This window comes from Nyctibius grandis, chromosome 6 (genome assembly GCF_013368605.1).
Source record: "Nyctibius grandis isolate bNycGra1 chromosome 6, bNycGra1.pri, whole genome shotgun sequence".
Lineage (NCBI taxonomy): Eukaryota > Metazoa > Chordata > Aves > Nyctibiiformes > Nyctibiidae > Nyctibius > Nyctibius grandis.
The window spans coordinates 7,321,663-7,345,021 of record NC_090663.1 but is presented as its reverse complement, the minus strand read 5'-3'; the positions used below and the strand labels follow the sequence as shown (position 1 = coordinate 7,345,021).

General features: G+C 37.9%; 1 protein-coding gene across 1 annotated transcript; it reads left to right on the top strand.

The window, feature by feature from the left end:
• Positions 1-16,107: 16,107 nt before the first annotated feature.
• On the top strand, positions 16,108-22,812 carry SPON2 (spondin 2). The gene is made up of 6 exons (XM_068403752.1): positions 16,108-16,275; positions 17,075-17,300; positions 17,660-17,883; positions 18,152-18,343; positions 19,354-19,528; positions 21,781-22,812. Exons 1-6 carry the CDS (start codon positions 16,108-16,110, stop codon positions 21,957-21,959), a joined length of 1,164 nt encoding a protein of 387 aa, XP_068259853.1. The 3' UTR covers positions 21,960-22,812.
• Positions 22,813-23,359: the final 547 nt, after the last annotated feature.

Sequence of the window (23,359 nt, the reverse complement as noted above, 5' to 3'; positions counted from 1 at the left end):
GAAAACAGGGTTTGGAATTTCTCAGTTCTGTGTAGGTTATCCTACCTGATAGAGTTTTTGAAATCTGACAGAGTCAATGAATGCTGCTGAAGAGAAGAGCTTGCAAAAAAGGTGAGGGTATGGTTATGGGAGAGTCATTCGTATTGCCAAAAGGGTTCACTTCCCATTTCTTGTTTATTTTCTCCCCTAGTAGCCAACAGTGGCATATCTCAAGAGACTGTTCCTGCTTCAGGGGAGAACTTCAGCTCATAATAATGTCACGTTCCTACAAAAACCTATGTTCAGTAATAGCCACCTCTTTCACTGAATTTTGCTGAAGTAGAAACTTTCTAATGTTATGCTTTGTTTTTCATCTGCACAGATTGGAATTAATCTTTTATTTTATTATTTTAGGAGGCAGTCAGATGCCATGACAACAAGTAGTAGTGTTAGAAGCTAGACAGACAAGTATTTGACAACGTCTTTGAGAGGTGACTAGAGAGGTCAGACAAAGAGGTGGACACAATTATTTTAAGATCTATTCATCTGCTCTTTTCTGTACACTTATATTCATATCATCCTCATTCTGGACTATGCTAGTGTAATACAGACTATGAAAGATGATCATAAGCCTGAACCATTCTGGCTCACATACCTGCATCTTCTCTCCCTAGAAACCAGGGCCTAAGGAGAGTTGATGAGTCCAGGTCTCATTTCAGTCTTACTGAGGCAGGAAAATGAACAGGGTGAATGTCTGAGCCTGAAAACTGGGAAAGCCTTTGCAGTTTAGATGGAATCACTATAGAGTGCCTCCAATTTCTACTGCTTTTTGCTTTCATGACTGATGACAAAACTGAGGTTTTTGTTCATGGTTTAGTCTCTATTTTATGGTGTGTTTTTTTTTTTTCTTCTTGTTTGGTTTAAAATGATGTGACAGAACAGCAGTGAGAAATGTTGCCTCTGCTTTTCCTGGCTGTGGCAGTCTGTGTCAAGTGGACAGGGGGAGGGAAAGGAGAAGATTACAATATCTGCATGCAGACTGAAAGACTCCTGACAAAGCACATGGCTTGCTTGTTGCAAAGGAACAGATCCACAGCCAAGCCTCAGAGTTCAAGGAGAGGATACATTCCTGGAGACCCAGAGGGAGACTGTGTGAAGGTTTCTGCAACCCAGGAAGGCAGTGCAAATTGCTGGACTCCAGAGCATCTGGAAGGAGAGGCTCATTCTGAAAGGAAATAGGAAAGAGGAGGAAGATTTGTTTTCAAAACTTTTATTTATCTGCATCATCCAGAAGATCTGCATTTGCTCTGTTTTAAGGGCTTGTCTGTGCTCTAAGAAAACATAGAGATTAGAATTACTCTAGTGTTTTCGGGTATGCTCATTCTACAGATAAGATTGGTTAGTACTACCTCAAGGATCAGACCTCCTCAGAGTCACACCAAAACCTCATAAAGGCAAATGTTTATATATGTGCTTTCTTGGATGGAGGGCCTCTCTTCGTTATTTGGAAACAACTACAGAATATTAGTAAATTATCCCTGGTGTAATTTATTTGGCCAGTCCTGCTGGTAGAAGAAGACAAATAGCTATTCTAATGGACTAGAAACCGTAGAAAAATAAGCGTACTGTTTAAATTCTTGAAGTTGATCTAATTAGTGATGACAACTAGTCTCTAGTTAGTACAAGAGATTTAAGAGCATACTCTAGTACTGTTTTCTGTTTCTCTCAATTTTTGCCTGCTTTTCTATCTCTAGATGCTAAAATCAAACATTTCCGTTTTCCAAGAAAGCATCTATCATATAATACACACTGCAAACAAAGTATATTTTCTATTCTGTTTAAGACATTGTTTATAAAATCTGTGGTTCAACATTACAAATTCATAGATGTGTGGGCCCCCATATAGTCAGCCAAGTTCTCTGCTGTCCTGTATCCTCAAGCAATCCTAGTACAATCCAGGAAAATAAATACAGAAGCTATAGGACCAAACTATCAACAAAACCCATCGATCCCTCTGTAAACGGAGCATCTGTCTATACTTCTGGAGGCTGTCCTGAGGAGCCCCAGACCCCTGAGGCCCCAGAGGAAGTCAGGATAGAGGAGGAGTCTGTCTTGGTTGATGAGGGCTGGGTCAGGTACTGATTAAGCAACCTGGACACCCATAAATCCATGGGTCCTGATGGGATGCACCCGCGGGTGCTGAGGGAGCTGGCAGAAGTCATTGCTAGGCCACTCTCCATCATCTTTGCTAAGTCGTGGGCAACGGGAGAGGTGCCTGAGGACTGGAGGAAAGCAAATGTCACTCCAGTCTTCAAAAAGGGCAAGAAGGAGGACCCGGGTAACTATAGACCGGTCAGCCTCACCTCCATCCCTGGAAAGGTAATGGAATAACTTGTCCTTGGTGCTGTCTCTAGGCACATCAAGGATAGGGGGATCATTAGGGGCACTCAGCATGGCTTCACCAAGGGGAAGTCATGCTCAACCAACTTGATAGACTTTTATGAGGATGTAACCCGGTGGACAGATGATGGTAAAGCTGTGGATGTGGTCTATCTCGATTTCAGTAAAGCGTTTGACACGGTCTCCCACAGCATCCTCACAGCTAAACTGAGGAAGTGTGGTCTGGATGATCGGGTAGTGAGGTGGATTGTGAACTGGCTGAAGGAAAGAAGCCAGAGAGTGGTGGTCAATGGGACAGAGTCCAGTTGGAGGTCTGTGTCTAGCGGAGTCCCTCAAGGGTCGGTTCTGGGACCAGTACTATTCAATATATTCATTAATGACTTGGATGAGGGAATAGAGTGCACTGTCAGCAAGTTCGCTGATGACACCAAACTGGGAGGAGTGGCTGACACACCGTAAGGCTGCGCAGCCATTCAGAGGGACCTAGACAGGCTGGAGAGTTGGGCGGGGAGAAATTTAATGAAATATAACAAGGGCAAGTGTAGAGTCCTGCATCTGAGCAAGAACAACCCCATGTATGAGTACAAGTTGGGGACAGACCTGTTGGAGACCAGCATAGGGGAAAGGGACCTGGGGGTCCTAGTGGACAGCAGGATGACCATGAGCCAGCAATGTGCCCTTGTGGCCAAGAAGGCCAATGGCATCCGGGGGTGTATTAGAAGGGGTGTGGTTAGCAGGTCAAGAGAGGTTGTCCTCCCCCTCGACTCTGCCCTGGTGAGGCCACATCTGGAATATTGTGTCCAGTTCTGGGCCCCTCAGTTCCAGAAGGACAGGGAACTGCTAGAGAGAGTCCAGCGCAGAGCCACGAAGATGATTAAGGGAGTGGAACCTCTCCCTTATGAGGAGAGGCTGAGGGAGCTGGGTCTCTTTAGCTTAGAGAAGAGGAGACTGAGGGGTGACCTCATTAATGTTTATAAATATGTAAAGGGCAAGTGTCATGAGGACGGAGCCAGGCTCTTCTCAGTGACATCCATTGACAGGACAAGGGGCAATGGGTGCAAGCTGGAACACAGGAGGTTCCACATAAATATGAGGAAAAACTTCTTTACAGTGAGGGTAACCGAACACTGGAACAGGCTGCCCAGAGAGGTTGTGGAGTCTCCTTCTCTGGAGACATTCAAAACCCACCTGGACGCGTTCGTGTGTGACATGATCTAGGTAATCCTGCTCCAGCAGGGGGATTGGACTAGATGATCTTTGGAGGTCCCTTCCAATCCCTAACATTCTGTGATTCTGTGATAATGGTTTGAGGTTTGTGATATAACATGCAGACTGACCTTCAGAAATTACTATGCAGTTCCCAGTAGATTTTGCAAACTGCGGTTCTCAGAAATACATTATTTTATTTTATTACCGTGGGGAAAAAGGCAGCTCAGGCACTACTGTCACAATTGTAAGCATCTGTAAAGGTAGCTTCTCATGCTAAGAATCAGGAAAGATCTACTTACCTGCACATGCAATGAAATGACTGTATTTATATCAGTTTTTATAACACTGGGATAATTATTGAAGGACAAATATTGATATTGTTGTTGGGGATGATCCAAAGTTCGGCAGATTGATTCTTCTCAGAATTCTTTCACTGTCAGCATCACAGTATCTCTGACTATTTTACTCACAAGTAGTAAGCTACTTACATAATCTAATTTGCCAGAAGTTACTTAGCCAAGAGAAGTGTCAAAATCACTATTAAGATAAAGACATCTGCTTCTGTGTTAGAACAGCAGGGAAAGCAAATGCTGATGTAGTTTTCAGAATAGTGAACATGAAAATTAGGAGATGCAACAGAAAATAAATGTGTTATACAGAGTATTGGTAACTATCAAAGGCTTGTTAAAAGGAGAAGTCCCAGAGAAAGTCTTCAGGACTTCCAGAAAAGGCAGAAGATCCACCCTTGAAAAAAGGTAAAAGCCTTTTCTTTGTATCATACTATAGTGTGCTATAAATATATAGCACTAGATGAAACAGGGTACGGTTGGCAAATTTGATGACATTTGAGTCGCTGTCAAGACAAGCAATGAATCTCCTCTCCAGGCAGACCTTCATGATCTTGAGGAGGCAACCAACATCAAAAACTTCAACAAGGAGTCCATAGTTTTGGGGCAAAATAACCCCATGCATCAACTCGGGATGGGAACTGACTGGATAAATAGCAGCAATGCTGAAAAGAACCTGGGGATTACTGTGGATGCGAAGTTGAATGAGAGCAAGCAGTGTGCTCTCGTTGTGAGTAAAGCAAAATGCCTACCAGGATGCCTCGGGAGTTGCAAGGCCAGCAGACTGGGGGAAGTTCTTACACCCTGTATTCACCACTGGTTAGGCCACACTGAATACTATATTTAGTTCTGAGATTCCCAAATGAAGAGGGATATTGAGAGACTGGAGAGGGTCTAGTGGAGGGCTATTGAGGCAAGTTAGACTAAAGTGCATGACATATGAGGAGAGGCTGAGGGATCCGAGCTTGTTTAGCATAGTGAAGAGAAGGTCAAGGGCAACCTAAGAGCAGCCTGCAATCATTTGAAGCATGCTTCCTGTCAAAGACAGCAAAGCCAAAACTCTGCTTGGTAATGGCAGACGATGTAGTAAGGGACAACAGCCACAGATTGCACCTTGGGAGTTCAGATTGCTGAGGCACTGGTTACCCACGGAGGTGGTGGAAATCTCCACCCTTGGTGCTTTTCAGGACTCAGCCAGACAAAAGCAGAGCTGACCTGACCTAGTTAGGTGACAGCCCTGCTTTGAATAAGAGGTTGGACAAGAGATCTCCAGACGTCCCTCCCAACTGGTGTTTCTGTGATTCTACAAAATAAACTGAATAAATGTTGTTCACGAAAAACTTAGGGATAAATTCATTCATTACAGAACATTGGGCCCATTATTTAGATGAGTAAATCAATGACTTTAAATTTCTGATTTTGTTTGTTCTAGCTTTTTCTATTATAGCAATGCTAGAGACAGAAATGTGTCATACTATAATGCTCATATAGGGTTATTACTGCTCATATAGCAAACTAAACTTGGGGACTGAGAAAGAGAAGAATGTAAATGATCACTGAAGTCTTTCCCTAGTTCTGTGCTTACTTACCCTTAGTTTTAAGGGTAACTGTAATACTTTAATGATTTTTTTTTTTGCTTTTAATAATGCATTTTATTCATAATTATAAAATGCTGTCCAAACAACTGCTAGAACACTTTCTCAGAACCCATAACTGATAATATATTCAGTAAACTGCATTGTAACTTTGAAGAACAGGTTAGGACAAGAAGTGAAGAATAATATCTTTTCTTAATTGAATCTGCAAAGAGAATTCAGGGTGGTTAATTAAAATGTGGTCTAGGCAATGGCTTTTCTATTGACAAAAGAAATTACAATATAAGCACTGCATCTTTTAAAAGAATAGGTCAGATTCTGATTATGTTCACATTGGCATAATCATAGAGTGTTTGTGTTGATGCTAATTCATATTTATACAAGTATTTCAGAATTAAAAACCCATTCAAGCATTTGTAGCAATACAGTGCCTTCTAGCATGATACTTGACATTGATCTAGTTTTAGAAATAAAAGAAGTAAACGAGCAGGACAGCTTCCTGAAATGTAAATTGATATCAATTTATCCTTAATTCGTAGTTAATGCAGAATATAATGGAGAAAACTTAAATTTGTCATCTCTTTGTTGAGTTCATTTTTTCACTGTAATAATTGATAAATAAAATTTGCACTCAGGCACTTATGATTATTAATAATGCAGGGATCTGAAACAGCAGTAACAGTTACAAGAAATTATATAACCCATTATTTAAACAGCAGCTTTCTTCAATTTCAAAATAGCAAACTATTTTTATTTTTTTTAATAATTTCTCTTTCTGCAATACTGGCAAAAATACAGATTTAGAAAAAAATTGTTCTTATAGTTTGCATTCCCCTGAGTTTTATTGAGAACCAAAGGGCGAATAGAACATTTTATTTCATTCATTATTTCTGGAGAAGAACAAGTTGTTTGTTGTAGACAAGAGATACTGGCCTGTGATCAGAAACAATCATGTCTTATATACAATAGTCTTGTTCTGCTCTATACTGCTTTTAATACATTTCGTTCTCTTGGGTCTATATGTCATGAAAGGTACTTTTTTTTTCTACTGTCGGAGTAGGTAATTCTGTCGAAAGTTTCTTTCTCTGCATTGGGGCATATTTATAGCCATTATAAAACAATTATGTATATAATTATATAAAGTTCCCACTGACTGGAAAAGGGGAAACATAAAACCCATTTTTAAAAAGGGAAAAAAGGAAGACCAGGTGAATTACAGCCCAGTCAGCAGCTCTGTGCCAGCAGCATGGGCAAGATCATGAAGCAGATCCTCCTGGAAACTATGCTAAGGCACATGGAAATCAAGGAGGTGATTGGTGACAGCCAACATGGCTTCACTAAGGGCAAATCGTGCCTGACAAATGTGGTGGTCTTCCACGACTGAGTTACAGCATTGGTGGATAAGGGAAGAGTGACTGATGTCATCTACCTGGACTTGTGCAAAGCATCTGGCACTGGCATCTGGCATCTGGCACTGGCCCACACAACATCCTTGTCTCTAAATAGGAGAGACATGGACTTGACAGATGGACCTCTCAGTGGATAAGGAATTGGCTGGACGGTTGCACTCAAAAAGTGTTGCAGTCAATGGCTTGATGTCCAAGTGGAGACCAGTGACGAGTGGCGTTCCTCAGGCGTTGATATTGGGACCGGAACTGTTTAACAGCTTTGTCAGCAACGTGGACAGTGGGACTGAGTGCGACTTCAGCAAGTTTGCTGATGACAGCAAGCTGTGTGGTGTGGTCGACACACTGGAGGAAAGGGATGCCATCCACAGGGACCTTGACAGGCTTGAGAAGTGGGCCCATGCAAACCGCACGAAGTTCAGCAAGGTCAAATGCAAGGTCCCGCACATGGGTTGGGACAATCCCAAGCACAAATACAGGCTGGGTGGAGAATTGTTTGAGAGCAGCTCTGAGGAAACTGACTTGGAGGTGGTGGTTGATGAGAAGCTCAACATGAGCCAGCAATGTGCACTTGCAGCCCAGAAGGCCAACCATATCCTGGGCTGCATCAAAAGAAGTATGACCAGCAGGTCATTCTGCCCCTCTGCTCTGCTCTCATGAGACCCCACCTGCAGTGCTGTGTCCAGTTCTGGGGTCCCCAATATAAGAAGGACATGGAGCTGTTGGAGTGAGTCCAGAGGAGGCCCATGAAGATGATCAGAGGGCTGGAGCACCTCTCCTATGAAGAGAGGCTGAGAGAATTGGGGCTCTTCAGCCTGGAGAAGAGAAGGCTCCAGGGAGACCTTATAGCAGCCTTCCAGTACCTGAAGGAGACCTATAGGAAAGCTGGCGAGTGACTTTTTACAAGGGTATGTAGTGATAGGATGTGGGGGAACGGTTTTAAACTGAAAGAGGGGAGATTTAGATTAGGTATTAGGAAGAAATTCTTCACTATGAGGGTGGTGAAACATTGGAACAGGTTGCCCAGAGAAGCTGTGAATGCCCCCTCCCTCGAAGTTTGAAGGCAAGGTTGGATGGGGTTTTGAGCAACCTGGTCTAGTGGAAGGTGTCCCTACTTATGGCAGAGGGGTGGAAACTAGATGATCTTCAAGGTTCCTTCCAACCCAAACTATTCCATGATTCTATGATTTTATGATACATGCAGCACAATGTTTCTATGATAACTTCCCAGTTCCAAATCTTTTAAACGAGGATGGCTGACTATTTGATTCCTTCAGTATAATGATAGGAGCATTGTTAATTAAGAATATCCATTTGATAGGGGTTGACGTCACATTTATAAAAGACTGTAAAAAAAGCCTCTAATACTACTTATTGTGACAAGGGTCACAAAAGACTTGAAGTTTCCCATAATAAACTCTGTGGGCATGCATTTACTTCTCTAGAGTATTGTTTGTGTTTCATCCAGAAATCCTCCACAAGCACACAAACACCTCTGTGGAAGCTGCTGTCACTGATCAATGTGCAGAGACAGCTGCATGGAGCTTTTCTCAGAACTCAAGAGCAACATAACAGTTGTGTTTGCATGCCCCTGTTTCTGAATTTATAGATCCCATCTCTCAGTCAATTAATTAGCTCCATGTTCATCATGTTCATTTAACTTTGCTGTCTTGAGTATCAGAGAGAGATTGGTTGGTGCTAACTCAGGGAATTATGCACTGAATTCCATTGTATGGCATAGACAGGTATTCATGTCATCCATAGAAATCATCCCTACATGCCCCTCCTTTACAAATTTTAATTTTGCAATTACAGTCTTGGTATTACTTATGAAAAAGAAATCTCAGATGTGGAGAGAGCCTATGAGATTATTAGACAGGTGAAAGCTTTTTGCTGTTACCTGAAGCATTGGAATAAGATCAGAAACAAATTTTCTTCATAATATAAGATCATAGGATAGTTCAGCTTATAAGGGACTTCAGGAGGTCTCTAGTCCAATCTCCTACTCAAAACAGGGTCAGCTTTGAGATTACATCAGGTTGCTCAGGGCTTTATCCAGTCTTGTCTTAAAGCCTCCAAGGAGGGAGACTGCACTACATCTTTGGGCCAATTGCTCCACTGCTTGAATGTTATGATGGTGACAAAGTTTTTCCTTATATCCAGTTTGAACCTCTCTTGCTTCAATTTATGCCCATTGTCACTCATCCTCCTAATGTTCACCACTGTGAAGAGTCTAGCTTCATCTCTTGATGACGTCCTTATAGGCACTGGAAGGCTTCTGTCAGGTTCCCTTGAAAGCCTTCCCTACTCCAGGCTGAACAAAACTTAGTGACTATCTGCAGAACTAACTCAAGTTTATCAATGTTTTTCTTGTAAGGAGGTTAAGGGGGGTGCAATACTGGATAGAATGTTCTAGATGAGGTCTAACGAATGCCGAATGCAATACTGCAGGTGCCTGAGGTTTTTACTGTATCTAAGATCTTATATTCTTGAATGACATAAACCTTTTTTAATCAGCTGTCATTAAATTGGAAATTCCTAGTTTTTCTTAGTGTTACTAGATCGTATTTATAACCCAGCTAATCAATAATGACAGAATTATATATGTAAACAGGAAAGCTGTACTGATTTTCCTATATAATTTCCATGGGGGAAGGTAAAAAGTATATCTTGGTCCCCAAAATGTGCTCCCATTCTGCCAGTGGACTGCAACTCCTCATTCCAATGCTACCCTTAATTCTGCATTGACTCCTCACCAGTACTGGGGTGGGAAGAAGATACTGTACTATGTTGGCAAATAATGGATCTTTTACTGAATTAGAGCTATGTGCAGACTGTGATATATGGATGACTTCCCAGAAAAGATCAATTCATTTTTTACAGTACTTCATTATTCACATGAATTAAAGATGTAACTAATAACTCCACAGCTATCATTTAATATATTTAAGACCTTTGAAAAAAATACAAGAGAAATCAACAAAACTGACTGTGAAGCAGGAAATAATATAAGCAAAGAGTTGCCTTGATAGTGAATACTTTAGAAATATAATTTGGTGGTCTTCTACAGTGTTGCCACACAGATAAAGGACTGGCATTCCTACAAGGCAAGGAAAGCATCAAATTGGTCTTAGAAAGTCAACACTTCAAAAAGTAGCCTTTGTAGTGGTATGAGTAGAATTATTTAGTGTTTAAATCTTTCTCCAGTGGAAATTCAATGGCAAAAAGATAGCATGAATTCCTTCTCCAACATCCTGTTGCAATACCCTTTGGAAACAAAAAAAGAGGCAGTGGCAGTACCAGCTGGCTATTGCAGGTATGCAGTGGTCTGAACAATCATGAAGTCCAGGATAAAGGAGCTGCCTGAGGGCGTAGGCCTTGTGATCTGCTTCGTATCTATTGTAAGCGTTAGCCATAGAATGGGAAGGAGGCTCCTGATTTGTGATTTAGCTGCTGAGTTGGCAAACATGATTTAAATGATTTGTTTCCATTTGAGTTCACTGTTACCAAGATAACTCTTCTTTACTCATAAAGGAGATTACGAGATTTCATGGCTTCCGCTACAGATGAATTGGATAGATAACCTTGATGGTTATGTCATCAGGATGTTCCAACTGCTGAGCACTTGTGAGAGCCAAGAACGACCAGCTGTACATATTATGCCTGAAGGACTGCAGTGAAACAGGAGAAAACAGCTCTGACCTTGCAAACGGTAGTTGATTTCTGAAGGATACTGATACAGTGGAAGACAACTTCTGCGTTAATATGATAAATGATAGATTAGGAAACCAGAAGTGCTAGTGAGGGTGGCTATCCAGAGAAGTTGAAGACCTTCAGTACTAGAGAGCTCAGCAAACTGGAATAGCCAAATAACTCCCAGGCAATGGATGCACTGAGAGATAAAATCCCTGGTCTCACTGACCAATGTGTAATCCACGGTTACATTGCCACTTTCATGTAAATTGAACCCTGTATTGCCACTGACATGGGTGCTCCCATCCTCTTTTCTGTTGGGACGTGCTTGTTCTAGTATATTTCTTGTTTCAAACAGTGAGTCAAATGAAGGAACTAATTTGACTGAAAGCTAACTTAGAAAGATTTGTTATTAACTGGGTCAGTTCTTCAGTTTGCCTCACTATGTAGCCACCTTTTCGTGGTGTAAAGGAGGTGAAAATAAGAAGCTGGGATGCAGAAAAGGGTGGGATTCTAGGATCTTCTTGCAAATTCTTTTGGAAAACAGAAAAGATTATATGTTTGCTGTTGTTGCAAGGTTTGGGTGAACCTAAGCTGTGGGCAGGGGAAGAAGCACAAAGAGAAGCATAGTCTGTGGTCACTGTCGCAGAGGACCTTGATTTGGTTATTTAGTGCTGGCCTACATATTAGGTTTTTCAGTACTAGAAGTGACTTAAATATAGAAGATAGAAGAATGCAGAAGAGGACAGAAAAGCTTTTTGTTGCTGATCAGTGTCATTATGGTCAATAAAACAGGTATTTTTCCTATCCTTTTCCTTTTCATTATCTTGGCTTGAATTCTCAGTGAGCCCTGAGTTAAAAAAAAAAAAAAGACAACAAAACACCCTCCCCTGCTGACCCCAAACCCAACACACTTACAAAGGGAATTTCTAAACTCAAAATACAGACTGAATTTAAAATTCCCTTCTAGCAGGTTGAACCTTGATTATAGTCATCAGTGAGAACATCTAATGAAGTCCACTTGGCTTTGGATTCAGCAAAAGATAGAGATGCCGAAATCAGTTACTTATGTAGATGTTTACATGAGAGCTAGATGTCTGATTAATGGAGAGCTTATTGATACAGCTAGTGGAGACCAGAGAGCTACTCATCAGTGATTCATTTGGTCAAATATAGGTATGGATTAAAGGGTGAGATGAATAGTTTTCTAGATTCTAGTGACTATAATAACTAGATCTCCATTATATGTAGTTGCAGTTTACACATCTAGTTCATATGTATATACTCATTTTAGGTACCTTAATCTGCAAGCTAAACTTTTATCCCAAAAGACAAATAGAGATTAAAGCTGCCTTCACTACTGTTGTACCATCTAATATTGGGAATGCTTTATTCTCCTATGTAAATGCTTTATTTTATAAAAGCTTCCAAACCAACACTACAATTTCTCCATGATAAAATATTCTGCTGCTTGCCACTCTAGTACTGAGATTTTACAACTTAGAACTCAGAGGGTTTTGAATGGGTGTAAACCTTTCGGCATTGCTGAGTGTCCATAATCGTATGTGTATCCATGGTAACTACATGAGAGAAAGTATGTCTGTATAATCCTTCTTAAGCAATACAATGTTACGTTTTTCTTGGTAGACAAAGAGATGCTAGCTAGTCATAAGCATATTAAGCAGCCTGTGAATATTAAGGTTGCACATATACTCCTTACCAGCAAAATGGAAGTTGTTTTAGTAAAATTGCAATATGTGGTAATACTTCAGAAATATAAATATAAATTTTGAATAAAGGTGGGCAAACTAAACATTTTAGTTAAATCTCCTTTCTCTTAATCTTACAGTTGCTTGCCAGAACAAGGGCTAAATTATTCTCTGAATAACCAAAATGTAATTTACACCCTGTTAATGTGCTATATTCCTGTGTGATAGCCTAAACATGCTAATATAAATGTTTTTGTATGGTGTGAATGATTCAAGAATCAACATGATATTGCCTCTACTGCTATATTTTTAAATAGAGCTTTTTTTCCTTTTTTTCTTGTTTTATTATTTTTAGTTAGCAAAACTACAGAATATTTTAGACACGGATATGACTGCTATTTAAAAACTAAAAATATCTGGACATCATTTTTGTTTTATAATTTCCAGCTTTCATCCTGTGAATCTTGGTAAAGCCTGCAGGAACTGTAAGACTGTTGTCTTATTGACAAGAAACAGCAGAAGTTGCACACTTTTGCAAGTAAAATTAAACACAAGGCACACTTTGGCACTGATGCTTAAGTAAAACAAACTTTGTATGCTTACTCCTTCTAGCATTCAGGGTCTATAGAGGTATGCACGTGGAAGGAAAATAGGTGTACTTGAAGAGACACAAATTCGAAAAACAAAAGCTATTTTGCTGTAAAAGAGAAAGAAAAAAATCCAATTTTATATACAGGCAAAATGGTTACTAAATGGAAGGTTTTTTTCCAGTTTTCCATGAGTTTTCAGCTGCTTTCTAGTGGCACATACAAACTGAAGAAGGATTGCAAGCATAGGTCCTGATCCCACAGCAATTTTTTTCTTCAACTGCTGGCCAACAGAAATTTGGCATCTTTGGCTTCTCAGCAGTGAAAGTAACCCATTGAGTGGAAATCTGTTTTATTTCTGATTTTTTTTCTTCCCATGTATGAGATACGTTTGGTGTTTTGATGTCCTTCACAATGTCAGAGACTGATGATGCTTAGCACAGATTCTATTTAAAGAAATAAGACTGGGAGTCCTCAAGTTAGTATTTTCTGACAACATTACTCGGTATGTTTTTCTCTGTTTTCCCCCTCCTTCAGCCAAGGGGGGTGAGGAGGCGGGGAGAGGAGAGAAGATAATGAAATAAATTTACAGTCACTGTATTTTGTCCAACAATTTCATTATGAATTCAACAAAGATAAGAATGAGGCTGTAGGTCCTGAAGATTTTAATCCTGAGAAATCTATCACAGTAAGGCCCTCATTGTAGACAGGGAAAGGTCCAATGTAGGAATAGTAAGGAAGAAAACCTCCATTTTGGACCAGGATCAGACAACAAGAATAAGGACTATAATCCAGTTTCCCTGTATCTGCAGTCCTTGAGGAAAGAATCCCTCTTCAGTTTTTCAAACTAAAATGCTTCAAAGTATCGCGTTCCCACACTGGTAAGATAGGAAAATAAAAGATCTAGACTCAGTTGTGTTCCATTAACTGCGTATGTGATGCTGATGATAACCTCAAGAAATTGGAGTAATGGAAGGATAAACTGATTACACAGAATTGTAGAACTGGAAAGCCTCTTGGATGTTCAGTACAAGGCGTCGTGCACTCCTATTCCAAGGGAAGCATCAACTATAACTTTTGTGATTTTTGATATTTATTTGTCTACTCTCTACTTAGAAACCTCAAATGGCTTCCCAAGTTAATGACTTCCAATGATTCAGTTTCTTTTATAATTTAGTAAGTTTTTTTTATAATAGCTGTCCCAATTTGTGCAGCCTGCATGTATTGTCCTGTTCCTGGATACATTCATAACATGTAGAAACCAGAATGATCTAGTCTGGTGATGTGCCTTATGGCATTAATTTTTCTTCGAAAGGAAAAGGCTAGTCTGGTATATTAAATAATTCTGTGCTGGATCCAGAGCTAATTGCTTTGTTCTCATTTTAAGTGTTATCCTGGAAGTGTCACAATATGTTTCAATATGTGAAGTTAGCTGGTTCAGTAATTGTGATGATAAACAACAAAACCTACTGACGTTTGAAGCTACTTAGTAATAAATAAGTAAGCCTTAAGTGATTTTAACAGTGCTCTCAGCAATATTCTTTAAAACTTGTGGGACCTTTATATAGTTCTTCTAGAGGGCCGCATGGGCTGAAAGCTTACCCACTTCTGATGTAAGTAGACTCAATTTTCTAAGCAACCTGTGGATCTGACATTCTGTGCATAGGAGGGAGTAAGCTGGATGTAATTCAAATATCATCCTTCAACAAACACTCAAAAAACTTGTATAAAAGTATCCATGAAGTCTCTTTGCTCTTTTTGTTAGTGGAGTCTGGCTCCTGGAACAGAAATAAGTTGTGGAAAACATTGCATTAACATAGGGTGGAGGAAGGGGCCTTGGAAATAAAGGGCATGTCCATGTCTAGATGGCTTAACCTGCTACAGAATTCCCATATCTATCCAGAGGTACAGGAATTGTGGTTATGGGTGCTGAATCAGTCTATGCGGAAGCTTGCAATAGATTCTATTTTGCCAGGAGACTAATCAAAGGAAATTCCATTCAGACATGCCAGTTTATTCACCTCTTGGCTTTTCTTGTTGATTTACCATGGGGTGAGGGGCAGAAGGGAAGGATAAGTTTCCAGTTAAAGTGCCACAAAGCTCAAACTAGTTGTTTGGTAACCCCCTCCTGGTGGACAATAGCATGTCACCTAAGCTGTATGCCTATGATGGCCTGGGAGTTTAATCTGAAAAATAACTGTGGGGTTTTTTTTTTTCCATAGGCTGTACCATCATATTAGAGATCTGTGGAAGTACTTAAGTGACATTCCTCACAATTTCAAAAGAAGACTCTATGAAACACTTTCTTCAAGTTGAAGTTCACTGTAAACTTGAACTTAACTTCCTTTGCTGATCAGGCACAATATCGTTTGTTAACCTTATAGGCATGGCATAAATCCCTTTTTTCCCCTTATTTGAAAGATAGTGGGGAAAATAATTTTAAATAATTATTAAACATTATTTCTTAATTGGCTCACTGTATTATGCATAGTTTTTCATAGACAATTTAAATCATTTTAGTGATGTAAGTATATGTACTGTGCTACAGAGGATGTATGATTTAACTGTAATAATAAGATTTTTATTTGGGGTTTTTACTCTGAAGACAGCTAAGAAAAATGTCAGAGCTTCCCAAAACCACTTTTTCCAAAGAAACCACAATGTTACAGAGCCCTTTCATCACTCAGCATACGGTACTGTAGAACATAAAAATATACTCTGTACTACTTTAAATTAATTCATATTTGCAGGAGACACAGTCTGTGTGAGTATGTGCAATTATGAAATGTAACTTTTTTTTCCTCTTGACTTTTTTAGCTGCCTCACCCCTTTTATTTGAACACATACATATGGTGTGTGAGAGTGAGCAAGCTCTCTGTAAATGTTTGGAAGGAGCATCTGTCAGACAACAAAACTTACAAGAAAACATGCTTCTCATTTAAAGTGTATTCACTAGAACTATTTCAGTGCTGGAATCTGTTCATTTGTATAGCTTGGAGGCATTAATAAGAGCAGAGGACTGTAAAGGCACCAGAAAACTTTAACTGTTACTAAGAATCCAAGGTATTTTTTAAAGCATTTCGTCTGTTTGGCATCACAGTCTTCTGATAGGAACCTGAACCAGTTGACAGACAGGAAATCTCTGATAGTCCGTCCAAACAGATTGCAAACAAGAAGATGGCATGTTTTTTGCAAACCTGGAAAGTCTAAAGATTACAATAATTGTTGGACCAAAGGGACCCTCTTCAGGCATAAATAGCAAGACTCCTACTGTCTTCTGTTGCAGACCAACTCAGCTGCCAGCAAAAGCAGGTGCTCTCCCCCTACCAGTGCTCCAGAGGAAATATTTAGTGAGTATTCACAGCTCTTTTTACAAATTAATGTATTATTAGCGTTTTAGTTATATTTGTATAGTTTTCTCAAAGGACAAAAGCATTTAAAAAGAAGTTTTTAAGGCTGTTATTTTAAACAGTTCCTGGAGTTCAACAGTCTGATGCAATTACCATATTAAATTAAAAACAAAATTTGCACAACCTATGACAGCAACTTTTTAAAAGTACTGTTTTTTAACAACAGTGTAGCTTAAACAATCTGAAGGAATTACAATGTATTTTTTAATGCACAAGTTATGACAGCAAAGTAATTTATATAAATATGAAATGCATTTGACTTTAAATGTTATGCCATAAAAAAGCCTTTGTAGAACACAAATTTAAAATAAATCATTTCTTTTGGCAAAGCAACCTGCAATTTAATCTTTAGAAGAATAAATATACCACTAATGTTTTCCACAGAAACAGTTGCTACTCTAATTAATTCAAGATGTGACTCTAATAAGATTTCAAAAGAAAATCAGAAACAGATTTTTTTCAGAGGTAGTACTGTGGACAAGGTTAAGATATTTGTATTTTCATTAGAAACACTTGTCCCAGGTAGAGTTACAGATTTGTACTATATAGCATGGAAATATCAAATCTGAAAACATTATAATAATGTTTGTAGAACCATAAAATTTTTTATTGTTTGGGATATATGCTTTCTTTTTGGTTGTAACTTAGAATACATTACATTTTATTAGGTAACTGATATTCAGTTTTGAGTTTAGAGTGATTAATATGGCTAACATATTTTTTTCTTTTTGTGTGGAAGGGAATGGAAAACCTGATGTTTGCCTACTGCTCCTGTAAAGTTGTCTGGACATTGCTTGTAACAATACTAGGTTATGCCAGCAGCTTGCCTGTGGGTGATGATTCTATCTGCACAGCAGAGGAACTTGCTAAGTACAGCATAATCTTCACAGGGAAATGGAGTCAGACTGCTTTCCCTAAGCAGTACCCACTTTACAGGCCCCCAGCACAGTGGTCATCAGTGCTAGGTAAGTGAAGTATGCGCAGTTTTAAGAACAGATAAATACCTTGACCACTGTGATCTTTTTTTCTTCTTAATAGTCAATTTTAAGGTTACTAATGAAAAAGGAAAAAAATAGCCAAATTTACTAAGAATGAAATGTAGAAATTGAAGTATCCACAATGCTTTCAAAAATCTACAACTGTTTTCAATTGACTTCTGTTTCCAATTGGCTGCAGCTGAAATAAACAGTGATAAGCCAAATGTTTTAGTGTTCACTCATTTTTATACACAATTTTTTAACCTCAGAAATAAAACAGAGAAATTGAAGAAATAGGGACAATCTAAACCAGACTTTTATGTCATGCCATGTATTCACTCAAATAGGTGTTACTCATAGTTCTGACTACAGCATGTGGAAAAAAAATGAATATGCCAGCAATGGTGTACGTGATTTTGCTGAAAAGGGTGAAGCATGGGTATTAATGAAAGAAATAGAAGAAGCTGGAGAGAAAATTCAGAGTGTACATGGAATCTTCTCTGCTCCTGCCATTTCCAGTGGTACAGGACAAACCTCCACTGAATTAGAAGTGCATTCAAGACATCCCTTAGTAAGTAAATGTACATATTAATTTTAAAAGTTTATTTTATGTCACTAGCACACAAAATTAAATATTTGAGTTCTCACTTGTAGGAACAATATAACGCAAAGAACTACTAAAAAGCACATCACATTGCAGGGAGCACTGTACAGGTTCTACAAAGTAGAAGAGCATAATGACATTTCTTTCAAAAATTTTAAGTTAAAATTACTATGAGCAGGACTGGAGCACTTCAAAATAAGTGATGCAATCCTGATGGATCATTTTGTTTCTTTAGGTTTCATTTGTCGTACGAATTGTTCCGAGCCCCGACTGGTTTGTGGGTATTGACAGCCTAAATCTCTGTGAAGGAGACCACTGGATGGAAGAAGTATCAGTAGATCTATTTCCATATGATGCTGGAACTGATAGTGGTTTCACATTTTCCTCCCCAAACTTTGCCACTATTCCACAGGACACAGTTACAGAGGTAGGTGTGTATATATATAGTTTAACACTTCACACCTATCTATATGTTTTGAGTCCTCCCTTTAGAAGATAACTATCCTATGTCTACACAATAGACTCTTGTGAAACTGATTTCAGTATTTGAGAGTGCTGATGCCCTCTATATATGGATTTATTGCATAGCTGATAACCCTACTGCTTTTGTTTATTTTCTATATCTTTCAAATTTATTGGGTAAATGTAGATGGTTCACAAAGATTTGGTTCTTCATTTAAAGTATTTTCTGTAAAAGCTGATTATTTTTAGATGATTTTAACAACTCTTAAAACATCAGGAAAATAAAAATATTAACAAAAGTCCTGGCATTACTAAAGACATATCCAAACAGGAAAATTCTTAGTAGTGAATACTGATGTGGGGAGGAGTTTTCCGTTAAAAGCATTGCTGAAACCTGAAACCGTTGCATTTGAGGGAAACAGCTAAGAGAAAGCGCCTCATACTTTGCTTTTGTCATTTAAGGGTGGTGGGGAACAGAGCATTTGATTCAAATGTTTTGAATACTGTAAGCATTCAGTCAGTACTTTCTTTAAGGTCAGTGTTTCTAGAGCCAAGTGCTGTGCTAATGAGTAATGAGAAAAGGAATGGAAAGCTGGAAAACAATACATTTGGCCTCCTTTGTCCATATGACAGCTGCTATAGCATACTTAATGTCATTATTTAATACTTTTGTATTTTTCCTTGTGGTAACATCCACTTCTTTCCATCAAACCATTCCATACATTACTCTGTTTTCAATTCCCTCCACTGCAATCCTCTGTCCAAAGGTTGGCACAATTCATTATGCTCAGTCTCAAAACATTACGCACAAAAATTCTAGGATTACCAGCAGTAGTTGTGTGAACTGAGGTTCATAGAAACTGGTTATATGCATTTTACTCACCAAAAAGTATTAGCAGGATGTGTAAACATGATTTTACAGTTATCTTACTAATACGATGTAGCCTCTTCAAGGTTCCCCTTTTTATTTCACAGATCACTTGTTCCTCTCCAAGTCACCCAGCAAACTCATTTTATTACCCTAAACTCAAAATTTTGCCACCTATTGCTCAAGTAACAATGGTGAAATTAAAGAAAAACCAGCTGGGTCTTTCTGCACCTTACATTAATCTTCCAGCTAAAAGCAATGAAATAATAGACTCTGTCTCAGGTAAGTGATTAGTACTTTGATATACTCAGTTCTGTTATTTCTATTTGCTCAGGAAACATGTGGAAATCTGGCAGGTGATGTGGATGAATAGGTGATTAGGCAGAATATTCTCCTATTTGCATAGGAATAGTGTTGCCAGACTCACACATGGGAAACAAAACAAGCTAGCTGACATAAAAAGAGAATCACTGAAAGAATGAGGAAGGGATTGCATATTTGAACTATGGTTCAAATGTTTGGGTTATATCCACAGTAAGGGCTACGCAAGCCTTAGTATCAGATCTTTAAGGTCCCTTCCAACCCCAACCATTCTATGATTCTATGATTGTATGATAGATCAGTGAATTTTATGAGAAATAAACAACAGAGTTCCAAAATTCTTTGCAACTTTGAAGTAAATATTGTTCCTTAAGTTTTTACATGACAATGGAGCCAAAAGAACTATTATCGTTGTCTCTTTCTGGGTCAGAGGGCTTGATAGTTATGTGCAATAAGAATGGATATAATTCAATGGATTTGGACATATTTGTGATAAAAACAAACATCCTGACAACAAAAATAATGTTATCTCTCCTTCTTTTCTTAAAAATATTAGCTAATAACCTTATTTAGGTAGGAAGACATACAGACTACTGACTCAAGTCAGTCTTAAGGGTAATTTTCAAATCTCCAAATTAACAGATACACAGTTAACATAATATTTGCTCCAAGGGAAAAATAGCAGTTGGAGGTTGCCCACTGCGATATTCTCTTTAGATTTTTCTAGTGGATTTTTACAATGTGTAAGAGGAAGAATTAGAAGACTGACCTCCTAAATACTATTTGAGAGACAGCAATAGGCTAAATCCCCAAGGTATTACTGGAAGAGCTGCCATGTTCCAAGAGCTTCTCCAGAATGTCTGAAGATTGCATGCCTTTAGCTCTGTGCTGGTCACCTCATGATCGCTAAAATAAAGGTCATTCCCTACACAGCTAATAATGCATGATTTATACTTCAATAAATGTATATGTTTTTCAATTTATAGTGTTTTACTGTATTTCTATTAGTAAACAAGACATATTCAAAGTGAATGCTACATATCTCATCTCATTTTCAGTCCTATGCCTTTCCCACAACATTTGACAGGAACATTTGGCCCTCTTTAGGATATAAACATATTTAAAGTATGCTATTTCAAAAATAATTTTCAATCATATATCTCCACTTTATTATATATTAACCAGTAAATCAGTCTATTTAAAAACATATTCCAGAATCAAAAGGACAGATTCAATTACTAGAGATCAAACTGTCCCACTCATTCCCTCTAGAAACATGGGAATGAGTGATCACAATAGAAGTGGTGAGTTCCACTGTAATACCAGAAATTTATGCCAGAAGTCACATATTTAGTACGACATTTAAAGCTGGTTTTGTGCACACCTGTTTTACCCACGAATGCTGTAATACACAGTTTTGATGCAATTTCCTATGACAAGCAATATTTTTATTCAACCTGCTAAGGAATAGTCACCTATATTTTTATGAGAGATATTTGCAATGGAAATATACATTATGAAAAGTACGTTAGAGTTTCCAACTTCTTTTCTTGCAGTAAATTAAAACTGTATTGAAAACCCTTTTAGTATTAAAAACTCCTAGTGACAGAATGTCTTCATTAGCACAGGGAACTGTAGTGTACATACCAAACAGTAGCAAGATGATTTAATAAAAAAATGGGACTTTCCTTTATGCCTGAAGAAAATTGGAACAAAGTTAAATGGAATTCGATATGAACAATTATAGGAACAATATCTATCTGCAAAGAAATATAAATACACCTAAATAAACCAGAGAAAAGCTTTAGTCCTGGTGGTTTTAGTAAGCCGTGCAAAGGCAAATGAGTTATAAAATCGACAGTAAATATTTTTTAATGCAATCTTTTGAATACAATTATTTTGAGTGTAGTGTTCTTTGATAGGAATTCTGTATTTTCAGTTCAATGGAAAATATGCTGGTCTACTAGTATACTACCTCAGACAGTCTCTAGACTGTAATAACAACAACAACAATAATAATACCAGTATTGATGAGCTTAGGACCTGAAAATGGACATTTTTATTTATGAGACATGTGGATTTTATTAATAGCACATGTATTTTTTTATAAGGAAAGACACTATTTTATCATCATTCCTTAATGCTTTGCCAACTATGTATTTGCCTTAAGCACAAATTTATGTAAAGTTACCTTTTTGTTGTGTATATTACAGAAACACCACTGGACTGTGAGGTTTCACAATGGTCTTCCTGGGGTCTGTGTAGAGGTCTTTGCAGAAAAACAGGGACCAAGATCAGAACTCGTTTTGTACTTCTTCAGCCTGCCAATAATGGAATGCCTTGTCCAAATCTGGACGAAGAAACAGGATGTGAACCAGAGAATTGTGTCTGAAATAAAGAAAAGATAATAAGACAGATAATTTAAATGTAGGATAAGTTTAACTAAATCTAAACTACATGTCATTCAATGTTCCTTGTATTTGGGTATGCTGCACTATTTTGCTGAACAGGTATATTAGACTGGTTTTGAAAGTTGTTGTTTAATATCAAGATTTTGGGGGGTTAAATTCCTAAGGTTTAGTATGACAACATACTTGATCATTTACAGACCAAAAAACCCCAAATAAATCCATGCTATAAATATACTGTAAGTTCTTCCAGTACCCTCTAGTGGCAGAAAAAAAGACATTTGGAAAGATTATACTCACACATGTAAAAATCTTTCAGTCACAAAATCTAAACTAATAACGTTCTTAAATACTGTAATTTGTTGATCTACAGCTATTTATACCTAGAAATGAATTTTTTCTCTAAATTATATTTTTATAATTTATTGGCATATTTGTTGTCTTTCTAAACATATTTAACATTAATTTCTTCAGAAACTACTTACATAAATCAGAGCGACCAGATGTTTGCAGTGTGCTTAAGACAATAGTATAACTGAGTAAACTTGTTTTGAGACTTACTAATATATGAAAATGTCTTTTTCGTTTTTTTCAAAAGTGACAATAATATCTGTCATGAGGACACTCGGCCAACAAAATTACTAGAAAAAAACCAGAAGTGTGGATACTAGTACAAAACTTCTGAATTTAATTAAAAGTGTTAGCTGAGATTTAAAAACTGACAGATTGTTGGTGTGTGTCCCTCATGAGACAACTATCTCAAAGTTAACGCTGTTGAACGTAATATAAATTGTATCGTCTTTATATATGCAGTAAATGTGTTCATGTTTCTTTAAATGTGTTTGCTGTTATTTGTGTCATCCTAACGTTTTTACAGAGAAAACTTACCAATGTTTTAATATTATCTAAAAACGAGGTATACACAGATATAACAAAACACAATATGTCGGAAACTGTTCCTGACTGCAAGTTTTAATGCTCAAATAACTGTATAAAACAAATGTAACATACAGCTTTTATATATATATATATATATACACACACCAACTAGGAAAAGAGTTTTGGAATAACACTGTTCAATAGAATATGTTTACAGTCAACCCACAAAACTTTTACAGCACACTGCAATTTTACAAATATACAGCACAGATATTGAACAGGAGATGTTGATATGAGTAGGTTATTTTTGGAATATGACAAATATCAGAAAATTGATTAGATACTTAAAGGATTACACTGTGTCCTCTGTAAGGCTGAAAAATTTAAAATGTTCTCCATATTTTTTTCCCAGGAGAGAGATCTTGCAAAGACCCAAAGAAATTTGAAATTTTATCAGGTTAAACTAAGTTAGTCCTGCAAATGCTGATAAATGCACAGTTGTTAG